Source organism: Salmo salar, chromosome 07 (genome assembly GCF_965601325.2).
Source record: "Salmo salar chromosome 07, fSalSal1, whole genome shotgun sequence".
NCBI lineage: Eukaryota > Metazoa > Chordata > Actinopteri > Salmoniformes > Salmonidae > Salmo > Salmo salar.
The window spans coordinates 16,946,509-16,969,433 of NC_138297.1; the positions used below are offsets into that span (position 1 = coordinate 16,946,509).

A 22,925-nucleotide genomic window follows, 5' to 3' on the forward strand; every position below is an offset into this window, starting at 1 on the left:
TCCAGAAGCACCCCCAGAGCTATCACACACGGTATGAGGCAGAAGGGCCTTTTGGGCCTTCCTATCACACGCAGTATGAGGCAGAAGGGCCTTTTGGGCCTTCCTATCACACGCAGTATGAGGCAGAAGGGCCTTTTTGGGCCTTCCTATCACACGCGTTATGAGGCAGAAGGGCCTTTTTGGGCCTTCCTATCACACGCGTTATGAGGCAGAAGGGCCTTTTTGGGCCTTCCTATCACACGCGTTATGAGGCAGAAGGGCCTTTTTGGGCCTTCCTATCACACACGGTATGAGGCAGAAGGGCCTTTTTGGGCCTTCCTATCACACGCAGTATGAGGCAGAAGGGCCTTTTGGGGCTTCAATAAGTGGTACTGATAAAATATGCGGGGCGTTGACACAACGTTTCGACCTATCAATCCTCAGAGAGATGTTCCCCTTATCGGCAGGTAAAACTGTCCATCTTTAACCTCCCTCCCTTTATCCCATCCCCTCCCTCCATTTTGTAAAACAATGTGAAAGAGCAGGGACTCAAGCAGTTTACCAAGAAACCAAGTTAGTGAATCATTGTAGACCAAAGCTTTCTTGTAGAATATTTGTGGTTGAAAGGTTTCCACTCCTGTGCCTCCATACAATTGGGAGACAGGTATTTTCTCTTCTGTAAATTCCATTGGCCATTGTGGTCGGTGTCAAACAGCTATGAGAGTTAAGCAGTGTGGCCACCATAGGGGTGCAATGGGCCTGAGATAACTGCACACTCGCACACTCTATCCTACCCCATCAGACTATTTTTATTCATATTTTTCATTTGACCTTCATTTAACTAGGCAAGTCAGTTAAGAACAAATGATTATTTACAATGACGGCCTACCCCGGCCAAACCCTCCCTTAACCCGGACAACGCTGGGCCAATTGGGCCCAATTGGACTCCTGATCACAGCCGGATGTGATACAGCCCTGGATCGAACCCAGGTCTGTAGTGACGCCTCTGGCACTGCAATGCAGTGCCTTAGACCGCTGCGCCACTCAGGACAGAAAAGCCAGGCTTCTTCAGACTATGTTAACGCTAGATGATATGAGCCAATCTCCAACCCGCATCAGATACATGGTTTATATGGACCTACAGGGAAATGTCTATCTGACGCAATCAACCCTGTAGATTGTGAAACTACCACAAGTGTGTGTGCATGCATGTGAATATATGTGTGTGTGTGTGTGTGTGTGTGTGTGTGTGTGTGTGTGTGTGTGTGTGTGTGTGTGTGTGTGTGTGTGTGTGTGTGTGTGTGTGTGTGTGTGTGTGTGTGTGTGTGTGCGCCTGCGCACGTGCGTGTTGTATCTGTTCGTCTTGAGATCATCAGAGTTCTAGTTGACAACATGTCCTATCTGCAACGTCCAGTCTACCAAGTCACTTCACTGTGAAACTTCTCTTTAGAACCAAACTGTTAAAAAGTTTCTGTCTGCTCTCTCAAAGGGAATCAATATAGCAGTCTAGTCACATGGACTAATTACACCAACAACCCACTTGGTTGATGTATGAACAGAAGTTATAACAGAGAGGGTTTAAGGACAGAGTCTGAAGAGGCACTGCCTAGTTTACATGTCTAAAGATACACACAGTATTGTTGTAGTGGTTCCAGTGCTGGATCAACTTGTCCTTCGTCACCGTGAATCATAAGAAAGCCTGAATCACACAATTTAATAGAACACTAGAAGTTATGAAGGCTTATTACATAGGCCACCCGAGTCATATATCTGTGGGCTGAGTACAGTAGACGTTGGTCCGTCGGGATGAGAGACATCTGGTCGCATATCATTCTAGCCGTCTGTCTATGATGACCTATTTATTTTAGAGCTGTTGTGGAGAACAACAAGTGTCCTAGAAGGCCTTGCTTTGGCCCAAATCAATGGCTATTCACCATGAGTGTCCAATATGACAAACCCCACCATTCACACAACACACACACACTCCACCTGCCCTGCATTGGAACAATTTAAAATCAATCTTTTTTTTTTATTACTTTTGATTCAGGGAGCTTTATGATTATTTTTCCACCGGCCTCAACTGAAAATAAAATGTTACCGGCCCCAGAAATGAAAATAATAATCAACGTGGCGTCCTACAATGTTTTATATAGCCTGCCGCTTCTCTGTTGCAGGTAGAGAGGATTGATTGGTCAACATCGATTCCAGCCTGAGCTAATTGGCCAAGTAATAAATATTTAGCTCTTATTCAGCCTGCAAAATAAACATGAATGCTACGGAGCATTTCCATCATTATTATTAATCCAACAAAACAGAGAGAGCAGATAGCTTGATTAGAGGTAGACTAGTCAAGGTCAGTGGAAAATCCATATTCTGCCCCGAGTTTTGTTTGCCGAGGAGGACTCCCAAGGCCTTACTCATTTAGTTCTAACTTCAGTCTTAAGTATAAAATGGACAGTGTGGAGACTTTGAGAGTTATGCTGATAGCTCACTCTTTCTCTTGGTCTGTTTATCTCTCTCACTCACTCTCTCTGACGACTTCTTCTCTCTCTACGTCTCCCTCTACCTCTCCCTCTACGTCTCCCTCTACGTCTCCCTCACATCTCTCTCTACATCTCTCTCTCACTCAATCCCTTGGTGTGCAGAAAGGGAGATGTGGTTGGTGGGTGGCTTGGGTCTACATGCATTGCCTTTGCACCAGTCAGTTAGCTAGCGGAGAGGAGCAGGTGTTGGGTGTCTCTGACACACTAAGACATGGTCTCAGTCAGGGAAGACCTGTCAGACCAACTCATTAGAAGCCTCATCACCTCTTCGTCTCATCGCTTAGTGGGCTGCTGCAGGTTTGCCATAACAGCAGGTGGCCACCGTCACCGCAGACAACGTGCCTGCCACCACACAGGACAAGGACTGAATAAAAGAAGGAGAGATAATTATACAGCACTGTCTTAAAGGAAATAAAGTTAGCTAGGTTAATGCTCGATGACAGGTACTTTGCAGTTTTTGACTTTGTGGCTTTACAGTCAGTTGTAAGCGGTGTTGATTGTAAACATTTCCCTGGGCATGGCATCTGGATTATATTGTCAATAGAATATGTATGGTAGTGTTGATTATTGAGTAGTTGTTGGTGTAGATATTGTAAATAGATATGCGGTGGTGATTTTCTGTCTTCAGTAATCATCCTCATCATCACTATCACCTTCTGCATTTATGCCAATTCCCTGCATTCTACATGACTGATGGAAGAGGAGAAAGTGAAACCTTCAGTTGTGTATCTTCTTTCTCTAAGATGGTCTTTCATGCGGTGGGCTAGTTATAGTATTTCAGTCACGCATCTTGTTTATTTAGAAAAGAAAATTAGATTGGAAGGCTGGGACCCGGTGAGCGGAGGCATCACGCGCTTCACACACTGAGGCGAAAAGCGAAAAGAGAGAGACTCACACCTGAGTGTGTGTGCTGCTGCTAGTGTTTGCTGCCTCAATCTCTCTGCAACATGGCTGCCATTCTACCGGAGGCCATCTTAGAGCAGTTTCCCTCCATGTGCGCAGGTTGACATTTATTGTCATGAGTCTTGCACTCAGTGGTGGAAAAAGTACCCAATTGTCATACTTGAGTAAAAGTAAAGATACCTTTATAAAAAAATGTCTCAAGTAAAAGTGAAAGTCACCCAGTAAAATACTACTTGACTAAAAGTCTAAAAGTATTTGGTTTTAAATCTACTTAAGTATCAAAAGTAAATGTAATTGCTAAAATGTACTTAAGTATCAAAAGTAAAAGTATAAATCATTTCAAATTCCTTATATTAAACAAACCAGACGGCACAATTTTATTTTTTAATTTTTTATTTATAATAGCCAGGGGGACACTCCAACACTGACACATCCTTTACAAACTAGACATTTGTGTTTAGTGAGTCCACCAGATCAGAGGCAGTAGGGATGACCAGGCATGTTCTCTTGATAAGTGCTTTAATTGTAAAAAAATTCTGTTCTGCTAAGCATTCAAAATGTAAGAAGTACTTTTGGGTGTCAGGGAAAATGTAAAGTACAAAAGTAAAAGTAAAGTACAAAAGTAAAAGTTGTCAAAAATATAAATAGTAAAGTAAGTGCAGATACCCAAAAAAACATTTAAGTAGTACTTAAGTATTTTTACTTAAGTACTTTACAGCACTGCTTGCCCTGGAGGCTGAGCGTTTTCCTCTTAGATAGGCCTGCCGCAAAGTAAAAATGTGCTATATTGTACAAATTCATGAAAACTAACATTCACTTTTTGGTATTAATTTAAGGTTAGGGTCAGGGTTAGCAATGTGGTTAAGGATAAGGTTATGGTTGGGGTTAGGTTTAAAATCTGATTTTATGACTGGCTGTGCCAGCTAGTGACCACTCTGCAGAACAGCCTCCAGAACAACATTCATAATGAAAAGCACCAACCTGCTCCATGTGTCTCTTCTCATCTTGAACAGCCCTGATGCCTTTTAGCCGGAAGACAACAGAGTGGTGTAGCTGTGGAACAGATGAACACTCTACCTCAAACTGTTCTCACTGGCTTCAACACATCCAACCATCGCATCTCACACCTCATTGTCACCCCCTCTAATTTCTTTCCATCCCTCCCTCCCACTTTCCGCCTACTCTTCTTTCAGCCTGCTCCCCTACCATGCTGCGATAATTATTCAGTGCTAAAAGAATACAGCCGGTAGGAAACAACACGGCTAGTCTCCGGTGGGAGGGAGGAAGGGAGGGGGCCCCGACTCGAACAGAAGGGGGTTGGCGCTGGTTTCATTGCATGAGCCTGTTCAAAATAGCGATACCAGCTGATCTGTAGATGGTACGGGTCACAGGTAGTCGTAATTGTCAAAGCTAGAGAAACTAAAATAAAGTGTGATGGTTCACGGTCTCTGGCAGTGTGTGCGTGTGACTCAGTGATGGTCCCCCCGGTCTTTGACAGTGCTTTCATCATCCGTTTACCCACTAAGCATCAAACTGACTTGTCCTGCTATGTCTCTGCTGTGCCAACACAGCATTGTTAATATGAGACGAGGTCTGTGGCTGGAGAGTTGGTGTCTCATTTCAATGTCGTTTTAGGTCATTTGGCAGGCATCAGTGTGTGCAGAATGGGTTTTGATGCGGTATTGAGGGCAGCCTCAGAGATCCCATGGACACGAGAGAGGTTTATGGAAAATATAAATGCAAAAGTATGTATAATTTATTAGGATATGATGCCCGAAAATGTGCAAAGTGCAAAATGACCGAGATCAAATCTTATTTGTCACATGTGCCAAATATAACAGGTGTAGACCTCACTGCGAAATGCTGAATACAACAGGTGAAGACCTTACTGTAAAATGCTGAATACAATAGGTGTAGACCTTACTGTGAAATGCTGAATACAACAGGTGTAGACCTTACTGTGAAATGCTTACTTACAAGCCCTTAACCAACAATGCAGTTCAAGAAATAGAGTTCAGAAAATATTTACTAAATAAACTAAAGTAAAAAATAAAACAAAAAGCAACTCTAACGATTGTCGTACGGAGTTTTTTTACTTTTATTGAGACATGTAACAAAACAAAACAAGAAAACGTACGAACGCACAGTATTGCAGGCTACACACAGCTATGCAAAAAAAAAAAAAAAACTTCCCACAAACGACAGGTGAAAAAGGGCTACCTAAGTATGACTCCCAATCAGCAACAACAATGTACAGTTGTTCCTGATTGAGAGCCATACCAGGCCAACACAAAGAAATATACAACATAGAAAAACCATAGAAATACAAAACATAGAACAAAACCCCAAAACCCCGACAACACAAAACAAACACACCCCTGCCACGCCCTGACCAAACTACAATGACAAATAACCCCTTAACTTGTCAGGACGTGACAGCAACACAATAAAATAACAATAACGAGGCTATATACAGGGGTACCGGTACCAAGTCACTGTGCGGGGGTACAGCTTAGTCAAGGTAATTTGTACATGAAGGTAGGGGTAAAGTGACTAAGTGTAGACAATAAACAGCGAGTAGCAGCAGTGTAGAAACACAGGGTGGGGGTGTCAATGTGAATAGTCCAGGTGAATAGTCCATTTGATTAATTGTTCAGCAGTCTTGGGGGAAGAGGCTGTTAAGGAGCCTTTTGGACCTAGACTTGGAGCTCTGGTACCGCTTGCCGTACGGTAGCAGAGAGAACATTCTATGACTTGGGTGACTGGAGTCTTTGAAAATGTGGGCCTTTCTCTGACACTGCCTAGTATATAGGTCCTGGATGGCAGGAAGCTTGGACCCAGTGATGTACTGAGCCGTACTCACTACCCTCTGTAGCGCCTTACAATTGGATGCCGAGCAGTTGCCATACAAGGCGGTGATACAACCGGTCAGGATGCTCTCGGTGGTGCAGCTTTGCAACTTTTTGAGGATCTAGGGACCAATGCCAAATCTTTTTAGTCTCCAGAGGGGGAAAAGGTGTTGTCGTGCCCTCTTCACAACTGTCTTGATGTGTTTGGTCCCGTTCCTTGAAAGCGGCAGCTCTAGCCTTTAGCTCGGTGCGGATATTGCCTGTAATCCATGGCTTCTGGTTGGGGTATGTACGCACGGTCACTGTGGGGACCACGTCGTCGATGCACTTATCGATGAAGGTGGTGGTATACTCCTCAATGCCATTGGATGAATCCCGGAACATATTCCAGTCTATTCTAGCAAAACAGTCCTGTAGCGTAGCATCCAAGTCATCTGACCACGTCCGTATTGAGCGAGTCACTGGTACTTCCTGCTTTAGTTTTTTCTTGTAAGAATTATGATTTATGGTTAGATTTGCCAAATGGAGGGCAAGGGAGAGCTTTGTATGCTTCTCTGTGTGTGGAGTAAAGGTGGTCTAGAGTTTTTTTTCCTCTGGTTGCACATGTGACAGACATGCTGGTAGAAATGAGGTAAAACGGATTTAAGTTTGCCTGCATTAAAGTCCCCGGCCACTAGGAGTGCTGCTTCTGGATGAGCATTTTCTTGTTTGCTTATGGCCTTATACAGCTCGTTGAGTGCGGTCTTAGTGCCAGCATAGGTTTGTGGTGGTAAATAGACGGCTACAAATAATACAGATTAAAAAACTCTCTTGGTAGATAGTGTATATATGTGTATAGTACCAGTCAAAAGTTTGGACACACCTACTCATTTCAGGGTTTTTCTTTATTTTACTATTTTCTACATTGTAGAATGATAATGAAGACATCAAAACTAAGAAATAACACATATGGAATCATGTAGTAACCAAAAAAGTGTTAAACAAATCAAAGCATATTTTATATTTGAGATTCTTCAAAGTAGCCTCCCTTTGCCTTGATGACAGCTTTGCACACTCTTGGCATCCTCTCAACCAGCTTCATGAGGTAGTCACCTGGAATGCTTTCCCAAAAGCCTTCTTTTTGATACTTTCATCTATTGGTTTGATCTTCAAATGTATCACACGATATGGGTGTATAAAATAGTATTCACCATATATAACACTTGCCTCCTCTTCCCTCCACAGCTGGGACAACCTACATCTTCGGGAGAGGAGGAGCCCTCATCACGTACACCTGGCCCCCCAACGACCGGCCGAGCACGCGGGCAGACCGGCTGGCGGTGGGCTTCAGCACGCAGCTCAAGGAGGCCGTGCTGCTCAGGGTGGAGAGTGCCAAGGGACTGGGAGACTACCTGGAGCTGCACATAGTAAGATACTAACACGGGGACCGCAGAGGGGATAGATGGGGTAATGGGTGGGGAGTTGGAGGTGGGACATCATGGAGGTAGAGCAGTACATGAGGTTTGTGGATTGGTGGGGTGAGTGGGTTGGCGGGACAGTATGTTGAAGTGACACAAAGTTGGAGGGACAGTATTTTAGGGGCAGTAGCCTATATTGGAGGGACAGGAGATTGGAGGGACAATAATTTGGAGGGACAGAAGATTGGAGGGACAGTATGTTAGTAGGTTGGAGGGATAATAAGTTCGAGGGAAAGGAGATTGGACGGACAGGAGAGGGACAAGAGATTGGATGGACAGGAGAGGGACAGGAGAGGGACAGGAGATTGGAGGGACAGAAGAGGTACAGTAGATTGGCTGGACAGGAGAGGGACAGTAGATTGGCTAGACAGGAGATGGACAGTAGATTGGAGGAACAGGAGAGGGACAGTAGATTGGATAGACAGGAGAGGGACAGTAGATTGGAGGAACAGGAGAGGGACAGTAGATTGGAGGAACATGAGAGGGACAGTAGATTGGAGGAACAGGAGAGGGACAGTAGATTGGAGGAACATGAGAGGGACAGTAGATTGGATAGACAGGAGAGGGACAGTAGATTGGAGGAACATGAGAGGGACAGTAGATTGGAGGAACATGAGAGGGACATTAGATTGGATAGACAGGAGAGGGACAGTAGAGGGACAATAGATTGGATAGACAGGAGAGGGACAAAAGATTGGAGGAACATGAGAGGGACAGTAGATTGGAGGAACATGAGAGGGACAGTAGATTGGAGGAACATGAGAGGGACATTAGATTGGATAGACAGGAGAGGGACAGTAGAGGGACAATAGATTGGATAGACAGGAGAGGGACAAAAGATTGGAGGAACATGAGAGGGACATTAGATTGGAGGAACATGAGAGGGACAGTAGATTGGATAGACAGGAGAGGGACAGTAGATTGGAGGAACAGGAGAGGGACATTAGATTGGAGGAACATGAGAGGGACAGTAGATTGGATAGACAGGAGAGGGACAGTAGATTGGAGGAACAGGAAAGGGACAGTAGATTGGAGGAACATGAGAGGGACAGTAGATTGGAAGAACAGGAGAGGGACAGTAGATTGGAGGAACAGGAGAGGGACAGTAGATTGGAGGAACATGAGAGGGACAGTAGATTGGATAGACAGGAGAGGGACATTAGATTGGAGGAACATGAGAGGGACAGTAGATTGGAAGAACAGGAGAGGGACAGTAGATTGGAGGAACAGGAGAGGGACAGTAGATTGGATAGACAGGAGAGGGACAGTAGATTGGAGGAACAGGAGAGGGACAGTAGATTGGAGGAACAGGAGAGGGACAGTAGATTGGAGGAACATGAGAGGGACAGTAGATTGGATAGACAGGAGAGGGACATTAGATTGGAGGAACATGAGAGGGACAGTAGATTGGATAGACAGGAGAGGGACCGTAGATTGGAGGAACATGAGAGGGACATTAGATTGGATAGACAGGAGAGGGACAGTAGATTGGATAGACAGGAGAGGGACAGTAGAGGGACAGTAGATTGGAGGAACAGGAGAGGGACATTAGATTGGAGGAACAGGAGAGGGACAGTAGATTGGAGGAACATGAGAGGGACAGTAGATTGGATAGACAGGAGAGAGACAGTAGATTGGAGGAACATGAGAGGGACAGTAGATTGGATAGACAGGAGAGGGACAGTAGATTGGAGGAACAGGAGAGGGACATTAGATTGGATAGACAGGAGAAGGACAATAGAGGGACAATAGATTGGATGGAAAGGAGAGGGACAGGAGAGGGACTGACAGTAGATTGGATGAACAGGAGAGGGACAGGAAGTGAAGTGACTACTCAGTGATCATTGGGCAGCTCTTTACCTGTTATACCCTCTTACCAAACAAATCATTTCTCCATCCCTCTTATTTTGACTCTCATATGGTCTAGGTCAGGGGTATTCAACGCTTACCCTACGAGGTCCGGAGCCTGCTGGTTTTCTGTTCTACCTGATAATTCATTTCCCCCACCTGGTGTCCCAGGTCTAAATCAGTCACAGATTAGAGGGGACCAATGAAAAAAACGCAGTGGAACTTGCTTCGAGGTCTAGAGTTGAGTTTCAGCGGTCTATGTAAAGAGAACCCGAAAGATAACTTTATAAGGCAATTAAAGGACATCCGGCCCTTTTAAAAAGGCATTAATGCTGCCTTTAAATGTCTCATTGACCTGTGTGCTCACTGCTCTCTGGCTGCCGACGAGATTCAAAACCCATATTATTTTAATGGATGACGTTCTGTTCATTATCAGCTGGCTGCTGAACCCAGTGGCTTTGTTCTTCTCACTGTGTTGCTGGTGTCAAACACGCACGCGCACACACGCATACACAAACACACACACATGCAAGCACACACACACAGATGCAGACACGCGCACACACACACACACACACACACACGCACACGCATACACACGCATACACACGCATACACACACACCCTTCCCTGCAGGTATGAAGAGAGGCTGGTGCCAGGTGCTATTCTAGACTGTGCTGTCACTGTCTCCATGATTCCTCTCTCTCTGTCTCTGGGCTCACACTGACTAACTACAGCCTTCAAGGCAAAGTGAAAATAGTGCTGCTATCCCCTACTTTCTGCTCCTCTTTTCCTCTCCTCCCTCATCCACCCATCAGTCTATCTACCCTTAGGTGGATGTGGGGACTGAGTGTGCGTGTGCGTGCGTGTACGTGTGTGTGCGTGTGTGTGTGTGTGTTTAACACTTCTCCCTTTTCTTTACGCTGACCCCAATGCGTTTGGTCTGCTGCTGCCTAGGAGGCACAGGGACACATTTGACCCGGGGTCAAGCCTCATTCAGCACTGTGTTTGGGACTATGGCTGGGAGGGACAGACAGAGAAACACACATACACACACACACACACACACACACAATCAATTACCTCGTACCCCTGCACACCGACTGGTACTGGTACTGGTACCCTGTGTAGATAAGTTATTGTGTATTAATTATTACTTTTATTATTACGTGTTTTACTTTATTATTATTTCTCTACTTTATTTCTCTCACTGTAAGTCTACAGCTATTGTTTATGAAGCATTCATTTGATTTGATTTGAAAAAATCTTGCTCAGTGTTGGGGTTTCATACCACAGGTCAAGGCCAGAAACAAAGTTCTCACTGGTATGTCATTAATAATCATGCTCAGAGGGTATTGAAAGAAATCATATTTATAGTATTGCAACTGTAAATCACCTCAATCATCACGCAGTCAATCGCAATGTGTATGGTATCCACCACACGACTCAGGAATTTCCCACCTGAATTGTCACTTCTATTTGGTCCATTAATGTGCAAAAAGTTAAGGGGTCTGAATACATTCCGAATGCAGTTTACATAACCTGGCCTTCTACGTCACTCTATATCACCTAGCCTTCTATATCACCTAGCCTTCTATATCACCTAGCCTTCTATATCACCCATCCTTCTATATCACCTAGCCTTCTATATCACCTAGCCTTCTATATCCCCTAGCCTTCTATATCACCTAGCCTTCTATATCACCTAGCCTTCTATATCACCTAGCCTTCTATATCACCTAGCCTTCTATATCACCTAGCCTTCTATACCACCTAGCCTTCTATATCACCTAGCCTTCTATATCACCAAGCCTTCTATATCACCTAGCCTTCTATATCACCTAGCCTTCTATATCACCTAGCCTTCTATATCACCAAGCCTTCTATATCACCTAGCCTTCTATATCACCCATCCTTCTATATCGCCTAGCCTTCTATATCACCTAGCCTTCTATATCACCTAGCCTTCTATATCACCTAGCCTTCTATATCACCCATCCTTCTATATCACCTAGCCTTCTATATCACCTAGCCTTCTATATCCCCTAGCCTTCTATATCACCTAGCCTTCTATATCACCTAGCCTTCTATATCACCTAGCCTTCTATATCACCTAGCCTTCTATATCACCCATCCTTCTATATCGCCTAGCCTTCTATATCACCTAGCCTTCTATATCACCTAGTCTTCTATATCACCTAGCCTTCTATATCACCTAGCCTTCTATATCACCTAGCCGTCTATATCACCTAGCCTTCTATATCACCTAGCCTTCTATATCCCCTAGCGTTCTATATCACCTAGCCTTCTATATCCCCTAGCGTTCTATGTCACCTAGCCTTCTATATCACCTAGCCTTCTATATCGCCCATCCTTCTATATCACCTAGCCTTTCTATATTACCTATCTTTCTATATCAACCATCCTTCTATATCACCTAGCCTTCTATATCACCTAGCCTTCTATATCGCCCATCCTTCTATATCACCTAGCCTTCTATATTACCTATCTTTCTATATCACCCATCCTTCTATATCGCCTAGCCTTCTATATCACCTAGCCTTCTACATCACCTAGCCTTCTATATCACCTAGCATTCTATATCACCAAGCTTTCTATATTGCCTAGCCCTCTATATCAAACTATATCACCTGACCTTCTATATCACCTAGCCTTCAATATCACCTAGCCTTCTATATCACACGATATCAGCTAGCCTTCTATATCACCTGACCTTCTATATCACCTAGCCGTCTATATCACCTAGCCTGCTATATCACCTAGCCTTCTATATCACCTAGCCTTCTATATCACCTAGCCTTCTATATCACCTAGCCTTCTATATCACCTAGCCGTCTATATCACCTAGCCTGCTATATCACCTAGCCTTCTATATTACCTATCTTTCTATATCACCTAGCCTTCTATACCACCTAGCCTTCTATATCACCTAGCCTTCTATATCACCTAGCCTTCTATACCACCTAGCCTTCTATATCACCTATTCTTCTATATCACTTAGCCTTCTATATCACCTAGCCTTCTATATCACATAGCTTTCTATATCACCTAGTTGTATATATGACCGATTCTTCTATATGACCTATCCTCCTATATCACACAATATCACCTAGCCTTCTATATCACACTATATCATCAGGGGCTTCCATCACATCCCATCGACTTTGTACAATCACAGTGGGTATATCAGAGTGGTGAGTCCGGAATGGCAGCCTATTCCCTACGGGCCCTGGTCAAAAGTAGTGCACTACATAGAGAATGGGGTACCATTTAGGTCTGTAGGTTTCGTTATAGGGCTGATGAGCGCTGGGTTGACCTTGGGTTGACCATGCTGACTGTCTGGACGTCTGAGAAGCTCCCTGCTTTATTTTATTGTACGGAGTCCACCCTCTCCCCACTTCTTACTCCTTCATTCTCACTCATTGTTGATTTTCTCTCTCTCTCTCTCTCTCTCTCTCTCTCTCTCTCTCTCTCTCTCTCTCTCTCTTGCCTCGCTCTCTGTTGTCCTTATTCTCTGTTGTCCTCCCGATCCTCCCCCCATCACTTCAGGCCATCAGCCTCTCTCCCAGCTCTTTTTCTGCACCTCTCCCACTGGAATGACTTTTGATTTGCTCCGCGCTCCTCCCGAGTCTTTCACCTAAAAGAGTCCCCTCTCCCCCCTGTGCAACAGTGCTTCTTTAATTACTATCAGCTCCATGGTAGAGGACAGAGGCAAGTTACTGTAGGACCAGGACTGGGGGCTGTACCTTCGTATATCATGATGCTTTATAAGGGTCTCATGGCCAAGTGTAAATTCAGTATGACGTGTGTCTAGTAAATCTGATGTGGGTATAGTCTGTGGGGTAATCAATTTTGATTGTGGATATCGATTGCCATATCACTAAAGCTCTCTTACATCTAGGAGCTCAAAGAGATACAGAAAGTTCTGTGGGGACACTTTTCACTTTACATTACACAGGCCTTATTCCAGCGCAATGGATTTACCCATGTAATTACATTGTAACACACTAGTAGGTGACTGATTGTTTCTCCATGACTAGGAGAGAAATATGTCTATTAATATAAAAATAAAATAATACAATAATATAAACAGTACCAGTCAAAAGTTTAGACACACCTACTCATTTAAGTTTTTATTTTTACTATTTACTACATTGTAGAATATATTTGAGATTTTTCAAAGTTGCCATCCTTTGCCTTGATGACAGCTTTGCACACTCTTGGCATTCTCTCAACCAACTTCACCTGGAATGCTTTTCTAACAGTCTTGAAGGAGTTCCCACATATGCAGAGTACTGAGCTGATTTTCCTTCACTTTGTGGTCCAACTGATCCCAAACCATCTCAATTGGGTTGAGGTTGGGTGATTGTGGAATTCTAAATAAATCACTGACAGTGTCACCAGAAAAGCACCCCCACACCATCACACCTCCTCCTCCATTCTTTATGGTGGGAGCTACACATGCAGAGATCATCCGTTCACCTACTCTGCATCTCACAAAGACCCGACGGTTGGAACCAAAAATCTAAAATTTGGACTCATCAGACAAAAGGACAGATTTCCACCGGTCTAATGTCCATTACGCGTGTTTCTTGGCACAAGCAAGTCTCTTCTTATTATTGGTGTCCTTTAGTAGTGGTTTCTTTGCAGCAATTCGACCATGAAGGCCTGATTCACACAGTCTCCTCTAAACAGTTGATGTTGAGATGTGTCTGTTACTTGAACTCTGTGAAGCATTTATTTGGGCTGCAATTTCTGAGGCTGGTAACTCTAATGAGCTCTGGGTCTTCCTTTCCTGTGGCGTTCCTCATGAAAGCCAATTTCATCATAGCGCCTAACGGTTTTTGCGATTGCACTTGATTGACTGACCTTCATGTCTTAAAGTAATGATGGACTGTCGGTTCTCTTTGCTTATTTGACCTGTTCTAACCATAATATAGACTTGGTATACCACCCCTACCTTGTCACAACATAACTGTATGTGTATATATATCTCTATATATATCACAGGAGGTTGGTGGCACCGGCCTCGTGGTAATGGCTGGAGCAAAATAGGTGGAATGGTATCAAATACTCCAAACACATTTGGTTGATTCCATTCCATTTGCTTCGAGCCGTCCTCCCCTCAGCAGCCTCCACTGATATATATATATATATATATATATATATATATATATATATATATATATATATATACAGGATCTCCTTCCCTACCCAACTCAGCCGTCTCCATGTAGCCTCCACAAGTGAGGACAGACACAACATACAAACACAGAAGCCTCTCATTACAGGAAGTAACACGGTGTTGACGGATGCCCATTGGAACCCTCTGTGAAACCGCAAAGCCTGGCTCTCTGGGCTGCATCTGGGGTTGGTCTGAGTAATGATATGCATTGGCCCTATGTCTGGCTCACAGCACCCCGCCCTGCACACACACACCAAGAAAGGGAGACACAGACACAGTTACACACACACACACACACACACACACACACACACACACACACACACACACACACACACACACACACACACACACACACACACACACACACACACACAGCAAGAGAGGGAGAGACACACACATGCGTGCACACACATGTGCAAGGACACACACTGTCTGTCACTGTCACACACACACACACAGACACACAAAGGGTCCAAAAGAGCTCTGGTCCAAGTTAGTGCACTATATAAAACATAGGGTTCCATTTGGGACGGACCACTGTGTGCTTTTATATGGCCAACAAAGTGAGCTTGTTATTCATCAACTCAACGGCTTCCATTTTGGAGTGATGGGTCACCGATGCTGAAGATAGTTCCCTTATCAGTCATCTCTTAGAAGCCACTTCCTTGTTAAGTTACAGGATCATCACGGTGAATTGCCCATTTATCTGAAGTGTAGGTGATTTGTAGATCATTCACCACAGTTCTAAAGTTAGCTGACAAGCGGGACCAAACTTCTAGAGGAGAAAGCGAGGGAGAGACAGTCAGTGTATATCTGTGGTCCTAACAAATGACAGTCGTTATGTTTACAATGTGTGAGTTGTCACGGTAACGGCTTTATCCGACCTGACCTCATCTGCAGTTATATTGCAGAGGCGACCAGGAGTCTGGGCCCCGCCAGTCTGTTTGTCAACGAGCTGTCCTGGGTCATCGCATTAAATAAGCCAAGCGCGGATTACATGTTAGGGGCCCCATTCCTTAGAAGACCCATACTATCTGTCTACTGTGACGGTGCCAGGTTCTCCGTAAACGATGGAGAAGTGTATGTCAGGGTCACTGTGAAGTATGGCTCTTACCATTTTTCCAACAGAATTTCTGAGGACCACATTTTTGCTACATTAACATTTTTACACCAACAAATAACCTTAAATTCATTACATTTTCATCTCTTCTCAAAGAATTCACCAGTAAATGCATTTACCCAATAAAAAAAACTAATTCTCTAAATGATCTTTCTCAAAAGCATTTGTATGTAGTCCCATACAATAATCTGTCCTCTAAATGTTGCAGCCCCACAGCAGTCCCCCCAGCTTTGAATACCACTGCTAAGGAACAGACACACTCATAATCTCATCTCATCTCTCCCCTCCCCTTCTTCCCTTTCCTCTTAAACGAGTGTCACTTTAAAAAATGGAGTCCCCTTCATCTTGCCGACGGGGGAGAAAAGACACAAGCCTCTTCTCAGCATGCGTGGGGCGGGGCGGCTATCGATTAATCCTGCCTCTGCGGCCCACTAATGAATTTCCTCCACATGGGTGGAGTGCTGACAGCCTCGCCTGAAGGCCTCCACCTGGCTCTCTGTGCTCTTCCTGCTTTCCGTGGTTTTCCTATCCCCTCCCCCGGGGGAAGGGGGATGCTGCTCTGAGGCGAGTGCCCCCTACAAGTCTGGGATGCTTCGGGGAATTAGCACCGATTAGTTTCAGGCTCCACAGCTGCAGTAAACTGTCTCGGTATGGAATCAGAGATTGAACCAAAATGACCAGATGAAGTCTAAGCAATGAATGGACAGTTAGACCTTTTAACCATTGTGGTTGATTATATTCTGAGAAATACAGCCAACCACCCAGGTAGGCTAGGCACCTAGGTAGAAAGGTAGCTAACTAGGTGGATAGGTATTAGAACAGGTACCTTGCTGTGTTTGTAGTTGCGGTGGCGATGAGGCTGTGAATGCCCAGTGAGTTCTGGGTGTGAATGCCCAGTGAGTTCTGGGTGTGAATGCCCAGTGAGTTCTGGGTGTGAATGCCCAGTGAGTTCTGGGTGTGAATGCCCAGTGAGTTCTGGGTGTGAATGCCCAGTGAGTTCTGGGTGTGAATGCCCAGTGAGTTCTGGGTGTGAATGCCCAGTTAGTAAATAGATTGCCTCCCTAGGATCAATACGCTATTAGGGGAGATGGGAGGAGCAGGGAGGCAAGACTGACCTGCTGCATCCTGGTTAATTCCCTGGGGAAGAGGGGAGAGAGGGTACACCACAGCACCCATTCACTCACTACGGCTAAAGAGTGCATAAGCTATATCCACCACACGCATGGGTTCAAATAGTGTGTTTTCATTCAAATTCTTTGTTCTTTCTATTGATTCTGTCCAGAGTGCCAGATCCATTTTGGACTGTTGTACTATTGGGACGATTTGATTGGTTCCATTGCACCAGGCTACCTCAGCCAAGTGCAGCTGAAGTATTTGAAAGATAACACCCAGATTTGGTATTCTAGTATCTGTTGTCAAGGAAGTGAGTTCGTGTTTATACAGGATCTCCCACCCTCACTTACTGTCAACCAATCATGAGCCCTCTACACTGTTACAAAACTTGAGAGGTGTACAACGATGCGGTACAGAGCTCAATTTGGCCTCTACGTGCCTCCAGAGGCTCCGCAGTTGCGACACACCCTCCATACAACGCCTACGACCACATTTTCGGGTGACGCATAAATTTGCTCTTAGAAATCAAAGCATATATGGGCTGCATGATGCGACAATAGGCTATTGAGGATTTGAGAAAGTCGCAAGTGTTCCTTGCCTCAGGCTGCACAGATGTTTTCTCATCAAGTGATCATATTTTCAAATCAAATGTTATTTGTCACATGCGCCGAATACAGTTGGTGTAGACTTTACTGTGAAACGCTTGCTTACGAGCCCTTCCCAACAATGCAGAGTTTAAAACTAAAATACCCCGTTCAAAGGCACTTCAATCTTTTCTCTTGCCCATTCACCCTCTGAATGGCAAACATACACAATTCATGTCTCAGTTGTCTCAAGGCTTAAAAATCCTTCTTTAACCTGTCTCCTCCCCTTTATCTACACTGATTGAAGTGGATTTAACAAGTGACATCAATAAGGGATCATAGCTTTCACCTGGATTCACCTGGTCAGTCAATGTCATGGAAAGAGCAGGTGTTTTACTGTTTTGTACACTCAGTGTACAACGGTACAATCATTATTTAAATTACAATTTTTTTTCCGGACTTGGGCTCATATATATACATATATATATATAGGCCTATGTGTATACATAATCTCTAATATGTATATGGGTGTTTTGTATCAATAACCACCTTAGAAAGCGCTGTCCGTTTCATTGTGTTAGACTTTGAAACAACATCCACAACGACCATGTTTTCCACTCAGTTTCATGTTGCAATAGTTTTTATTGGTTTTACAAATAGATATCAAGAAAGAACATAATGGACAGTAACAACATAAATGCTAATACTATCCTATGCTACAGCTGTTGGACAATAGAAGAAAACATATTTACAGTACCAGTCAAACGTTTGGACACACCTACTGATTCAAGGGTTTTTCTTTATTTTTACTATTTTCTACATTGCAGAATAAAAGTGAAGACATCAAAACTCTGTATTGAGTTAATCCAATAGCATTGAGTTCAAAAAACAAAACAACAAACCGTGACGCAGAGGTGAAACATACACTACTCAAAAACAATCTCCCACAAACCCAGGTGGAAAAAACCCTACTTAAGTATGATCTCCAATTAGAGACAACTAGGACCAGATGCCCCTAATTGAAGATCATCCAAAACAAAACCCCAACATAGAAATACAAAACTAGACCCTGACAACATAGAAATAGAAAACATAGAAAAAAAACCTGTCGCGCCCTGACCTAATCTACCACAGAAAATAACATCTTTCTCTGGTCAGGACGTGACAATAGCACTGAGTTAATCCAATAGTATTGAGTTAATCTGACAGTATTGAGTCAATCCAATAGCACTGAGTTAATACAATAGAACTGAGTTAATAGAATAGCACTGTGTCAATCCAATAATATTGAGTTAATCCAATACACTGAGTTAATCCAATAGCACTGAGTTAATCCAATAGCACTGAGTTAATCCAATAGCACTGAGTTAATCCAATAGTTCTGAGTTAATCCAATAGAATTGAGTTGATCCAATAGCCTTGAGTTAATCCAATACCACTGAGTCAATCCAATAGCATTGAGTTAATCCGATAGTATTGAGTTAATCCAATAGCACTGAGTTAATCCAATATAATTGAGTTAATCCAAAAGTATTGAGTTAATCCAATAGTATTGAGTTAATCCAATAGCATTGAGTTCAAAAAACAAAACAACAAACCGTGACGCAGAGGTGAAACATACACTACTCAAAAACAATCTCCCACAAACCCAGGTGGAAAAAACCCTACTTAAGTATGATCTCCAATTAGAGACAACTAGGACCAGATGCCCCTAATTGAAGATCATCCAAAACAAAACCCCAACATAGAAATACAAAACTAGACCCTGACAACATAGAAATAGAAAACATAGAAAAAAAACCTGTCGCGCCCTGACCTAATCTACCACAGAAAATAACATCTTTCTCTGGTCAGGACGTGACAATAGCACTGAGTTAATCCAATAGTATTGAGTTAATCTGACAGTATTGAGTCAATCCAATAGCACTGAGTTAATACAATAGAACTGAGTTAATAGAATAGCACTGTGTCAATCCAATAATATTGAGTTAATCCAATACACTGAGTTAATCCAATAGCACTGAGTTAATCCAATAGCACTGAGTTAATCCAATAGCACTGAGTTAATCCAATAGTTCTGAGTTAATCCAATAGAATTGAGTTGATCCAATAGCCTTGAGTTAATCCAATACCACTGAGTCAATCCAATAGCATTGAGTTAATCCGATAGTATTGAGTTAATCCAATAGCACTGAGTTAATCCAATATAATTGAGTTAATCCAAAAGTATTGAGTTAATCCAATAGTATTGAGTTAATCCAATAGCATTCAGTTAATCCAATAGCATTGAGTTAATTCAATAGCAATACAATACCACTGAGTTAATCCAGTACCACTGAGTTAATCCAATATAATTAAATTAATCCAATAGTATTGAGTTAATCCAATAGTATTGAGTTAATCCAATAGCATTGAGTTAATCCAATAGTATTAAATTAACCCAATAGCACTGAGTTAATCCAATAGCACTGAGTTAATCCAATATAATTTAGTTAATCCAATATTATTGAGTTATTCCAATAGCACTGAGTTAATCCAATATAATTTAGTTAATCCAATAGCATTGAGTTAATCCAATAGCATTGAGTTAATCCAATAGCACTGAGTCAATTCAATAGTATTTAGTTAATCCAATAGAATTGAGTTAATCCAATAGCCCTGAGTTAATCTAAAAGTATTGAGTTAATCCGATAATATTGAGTTAATCCAATAGTATTAAATTAATCCAATAGCATTGAGTTAATCCAATAGCACTGAGTTAATCCAATAGCATTGAGTTTATCCAATACCACTGAGTTAATCCAATAGCATTGAGTTTATCCAATAGTATTGAGTTAATCCAATAGCACTGAGTTAATCCAATAGCACTGAGTTAATCCAATATAATTTAGTTAATCCAATATTATTGAGTTATTCCAATAGCACTGAGTTAATCCAATATAATTGAGTTAATCCAATAGCATTGAGTTAATCCAATAGCATTGAGTTAATCCAATAGAACTGAGTCAATTCAATAGTATTTAGTTAATCCAATAGAATTGAGTTAATCCAATAGCCCTGAGTTAATCTAAAAGTATTGAGTTAATCCGATAATATTGAGTTAATCCAATAGTATTAAATTAATCCAATAGCATTGAGTTAATCCAATAGCACTGAGTTAATCCAATAGCATTGAGTTTATCCAATACCACTGAGTTAATCCAATAGCATTGAGTTTATCCAATAGTATTGAGTTAATCCAATAGCACTGAGTTAATCCAATATAATTGAGTTAATCCAATAGTATTGACTTAATCCAATAGTATTGAGTCAATCCGATAGTATTGAGTCAATCCAATAGCATTGAGTCAATCCAATACCACTGAGTTAATCCAATAATATTGAGTTAATCCAATAGAATTGAGTTAATCCAATAGCACTGAGTTAATCCAATATAATTGAGTTAATCCAATAGTACTGAGTCAATCCAATAGCATTGAGTCAATCCAATAGCACTGAGTCAATCCAATAATATTGTGTTAATCCAATAGAATTGAGTTAATCCAATAGCATTGAGTTAATCCAATACCACTGAGTTAATCCAATACCACTGAGTTAATCCAATAGCACTGAGTTAATCCAATAGCATTGAGTCAATCCAATAGCATTGAGTCAATCCAATAGCACTGAGTCAATCCAATAATATTGAGTTAATCCAATACCACTGAGTTAATCCAATACCACTGAGTTAATCCAAAAGTATTGAGTTAATCCGATAATATTGAGTTAATCCAATAGTATTAAATTAATCCAATAGCATTGAGTTAATCCAATAGCACTGAGTTAATCCAATAGCATTGAGTTTATCCAATACCACTGAGTTAATCCAATAGCATTGAGTTTATCCAATAGTATTGAGTTAATCCAATAGCACTGAGTTAATCCAATAGCACTGAGTTAATCCAATATAATTTAGTTAATCCAATATTATTGAGTTATTCCAATAGCACTGAGTTAATCCAATATAATTTAGTTAATCCAATAGCATTGAGTTAATCCAATAGCATTGAGTTAATCCAATAGCACTGAGTCAATTCAATAGTATTTAGTTAATCCAATAGAATTGAGTTAATCCAATAGCCCTGAGTTAATCTAAAAGTATTGAGTTAATCCGATAATATTGAGTTAATCCAATAGTATTAAATTAATCCAATAGCATTGAGTTAATCCAATAGCACTGAGTTAATCCAATAGCATTGAGTTTATCCAATACCACTGAGTTAATCCAATAGCATTGAGTTTATCCAATAGTATTGAGTTAATCCAATAGCACTGAGTTAATCCAATATAATTGAGTTAATCCAATAGTATTGACTTAATCCAATAGTATTGAGTCAATCCGATAGTATTGAGTCAATCCAATAGCATTGAGTCAATCCAATAGCATTGAGTCAATCCAATAATATTGAGTTAATCCAATAGAATTGAGTTAATCCAATAGCACTGAGTTAATCCAATATAATTGAGTTAATCCAATACCACTGAGTTAATCCAATACCACTGAGTTAATCCAATACCACTGAGTTAATCCAATAGCACTGAGTTAATCCAATAGCATTGAGTCAATCCAATAGCACTGAGTCAATCCAATACCACTGAGTTAATCCAATAGCACTGAGTTAATCCAATACCACTGAGTTAATCCAATACCACTGAGTTAATCCAATACCACTGAGTTAATCCAATACCACTGAGTTAATCCAATAGCACTGAGTTAATCCAATAGCATTGAGTCAATCCAATAGCACTGAGTCAATCCAATACCACTGAGTTAATCCAATAGCACTGAGTTAATCCAATACCACTGAGTTAATCCAATAGCACTGAGTTAATCCAATACCACTGAGTTAATCCAATAGCATTGAGTTAATCCAATATCACTGAGTTAATCCAATAAATTGAGTTAATAATCCAATAGTATTGACTTAATCCAATAGTATTGAGTCAATCCAATAGTATTGAGTCAATCCGATAGAATTTAGTTAATCCAATAGTATTGAGTTAATCCAATAGCATTGAGTTAATCCAATAATACTGTGTTAATCCAATAGCATTGAGTTAATCCAATAGCATTGAGTTAATCCTTTAGCATTGAGGTAATCCAATAGTATTAAATGAACCCATTAGCACTGAGTTAATCCAATAGAATTGAGTTGATCCAATAGCATTGAGTTAATCCAATAGCCTTGAGTTAATCCAATACCACTGAGTTAATCCAATACCACTGAGTTAATCCAATAGCACTGAGTTAATCCAATATAATTGAGTTAATCCAATAGTA

General features: G+C 41.9%; 1 protein-coding gene across 11 annotated transcripts in view; it reads left to right on the top strand.

Moving 5' to 3' along the window:
• LOC106608688 (neurexin-2) overlaps positions 1–22,925 on the top strand; it is a 1,074,993-nt gene that overhangs the window by 910,350 nt on the left and 141,718 nt on the right. For all 11 annotated transcript variants that reach the window (XM_045721575.2, XM_045721576.2, XM_045721574.2 and 8 more), the window contains one exon: positions 7,499–7,680. In XM_045721575.2, the coding sequence (XP_045577531.1) occupies positions 7,499–7,680 (182 nt within the window). The remainder of the gene's footprint in view (positions 1–7,498; positions 7,681–22,925) is intronic.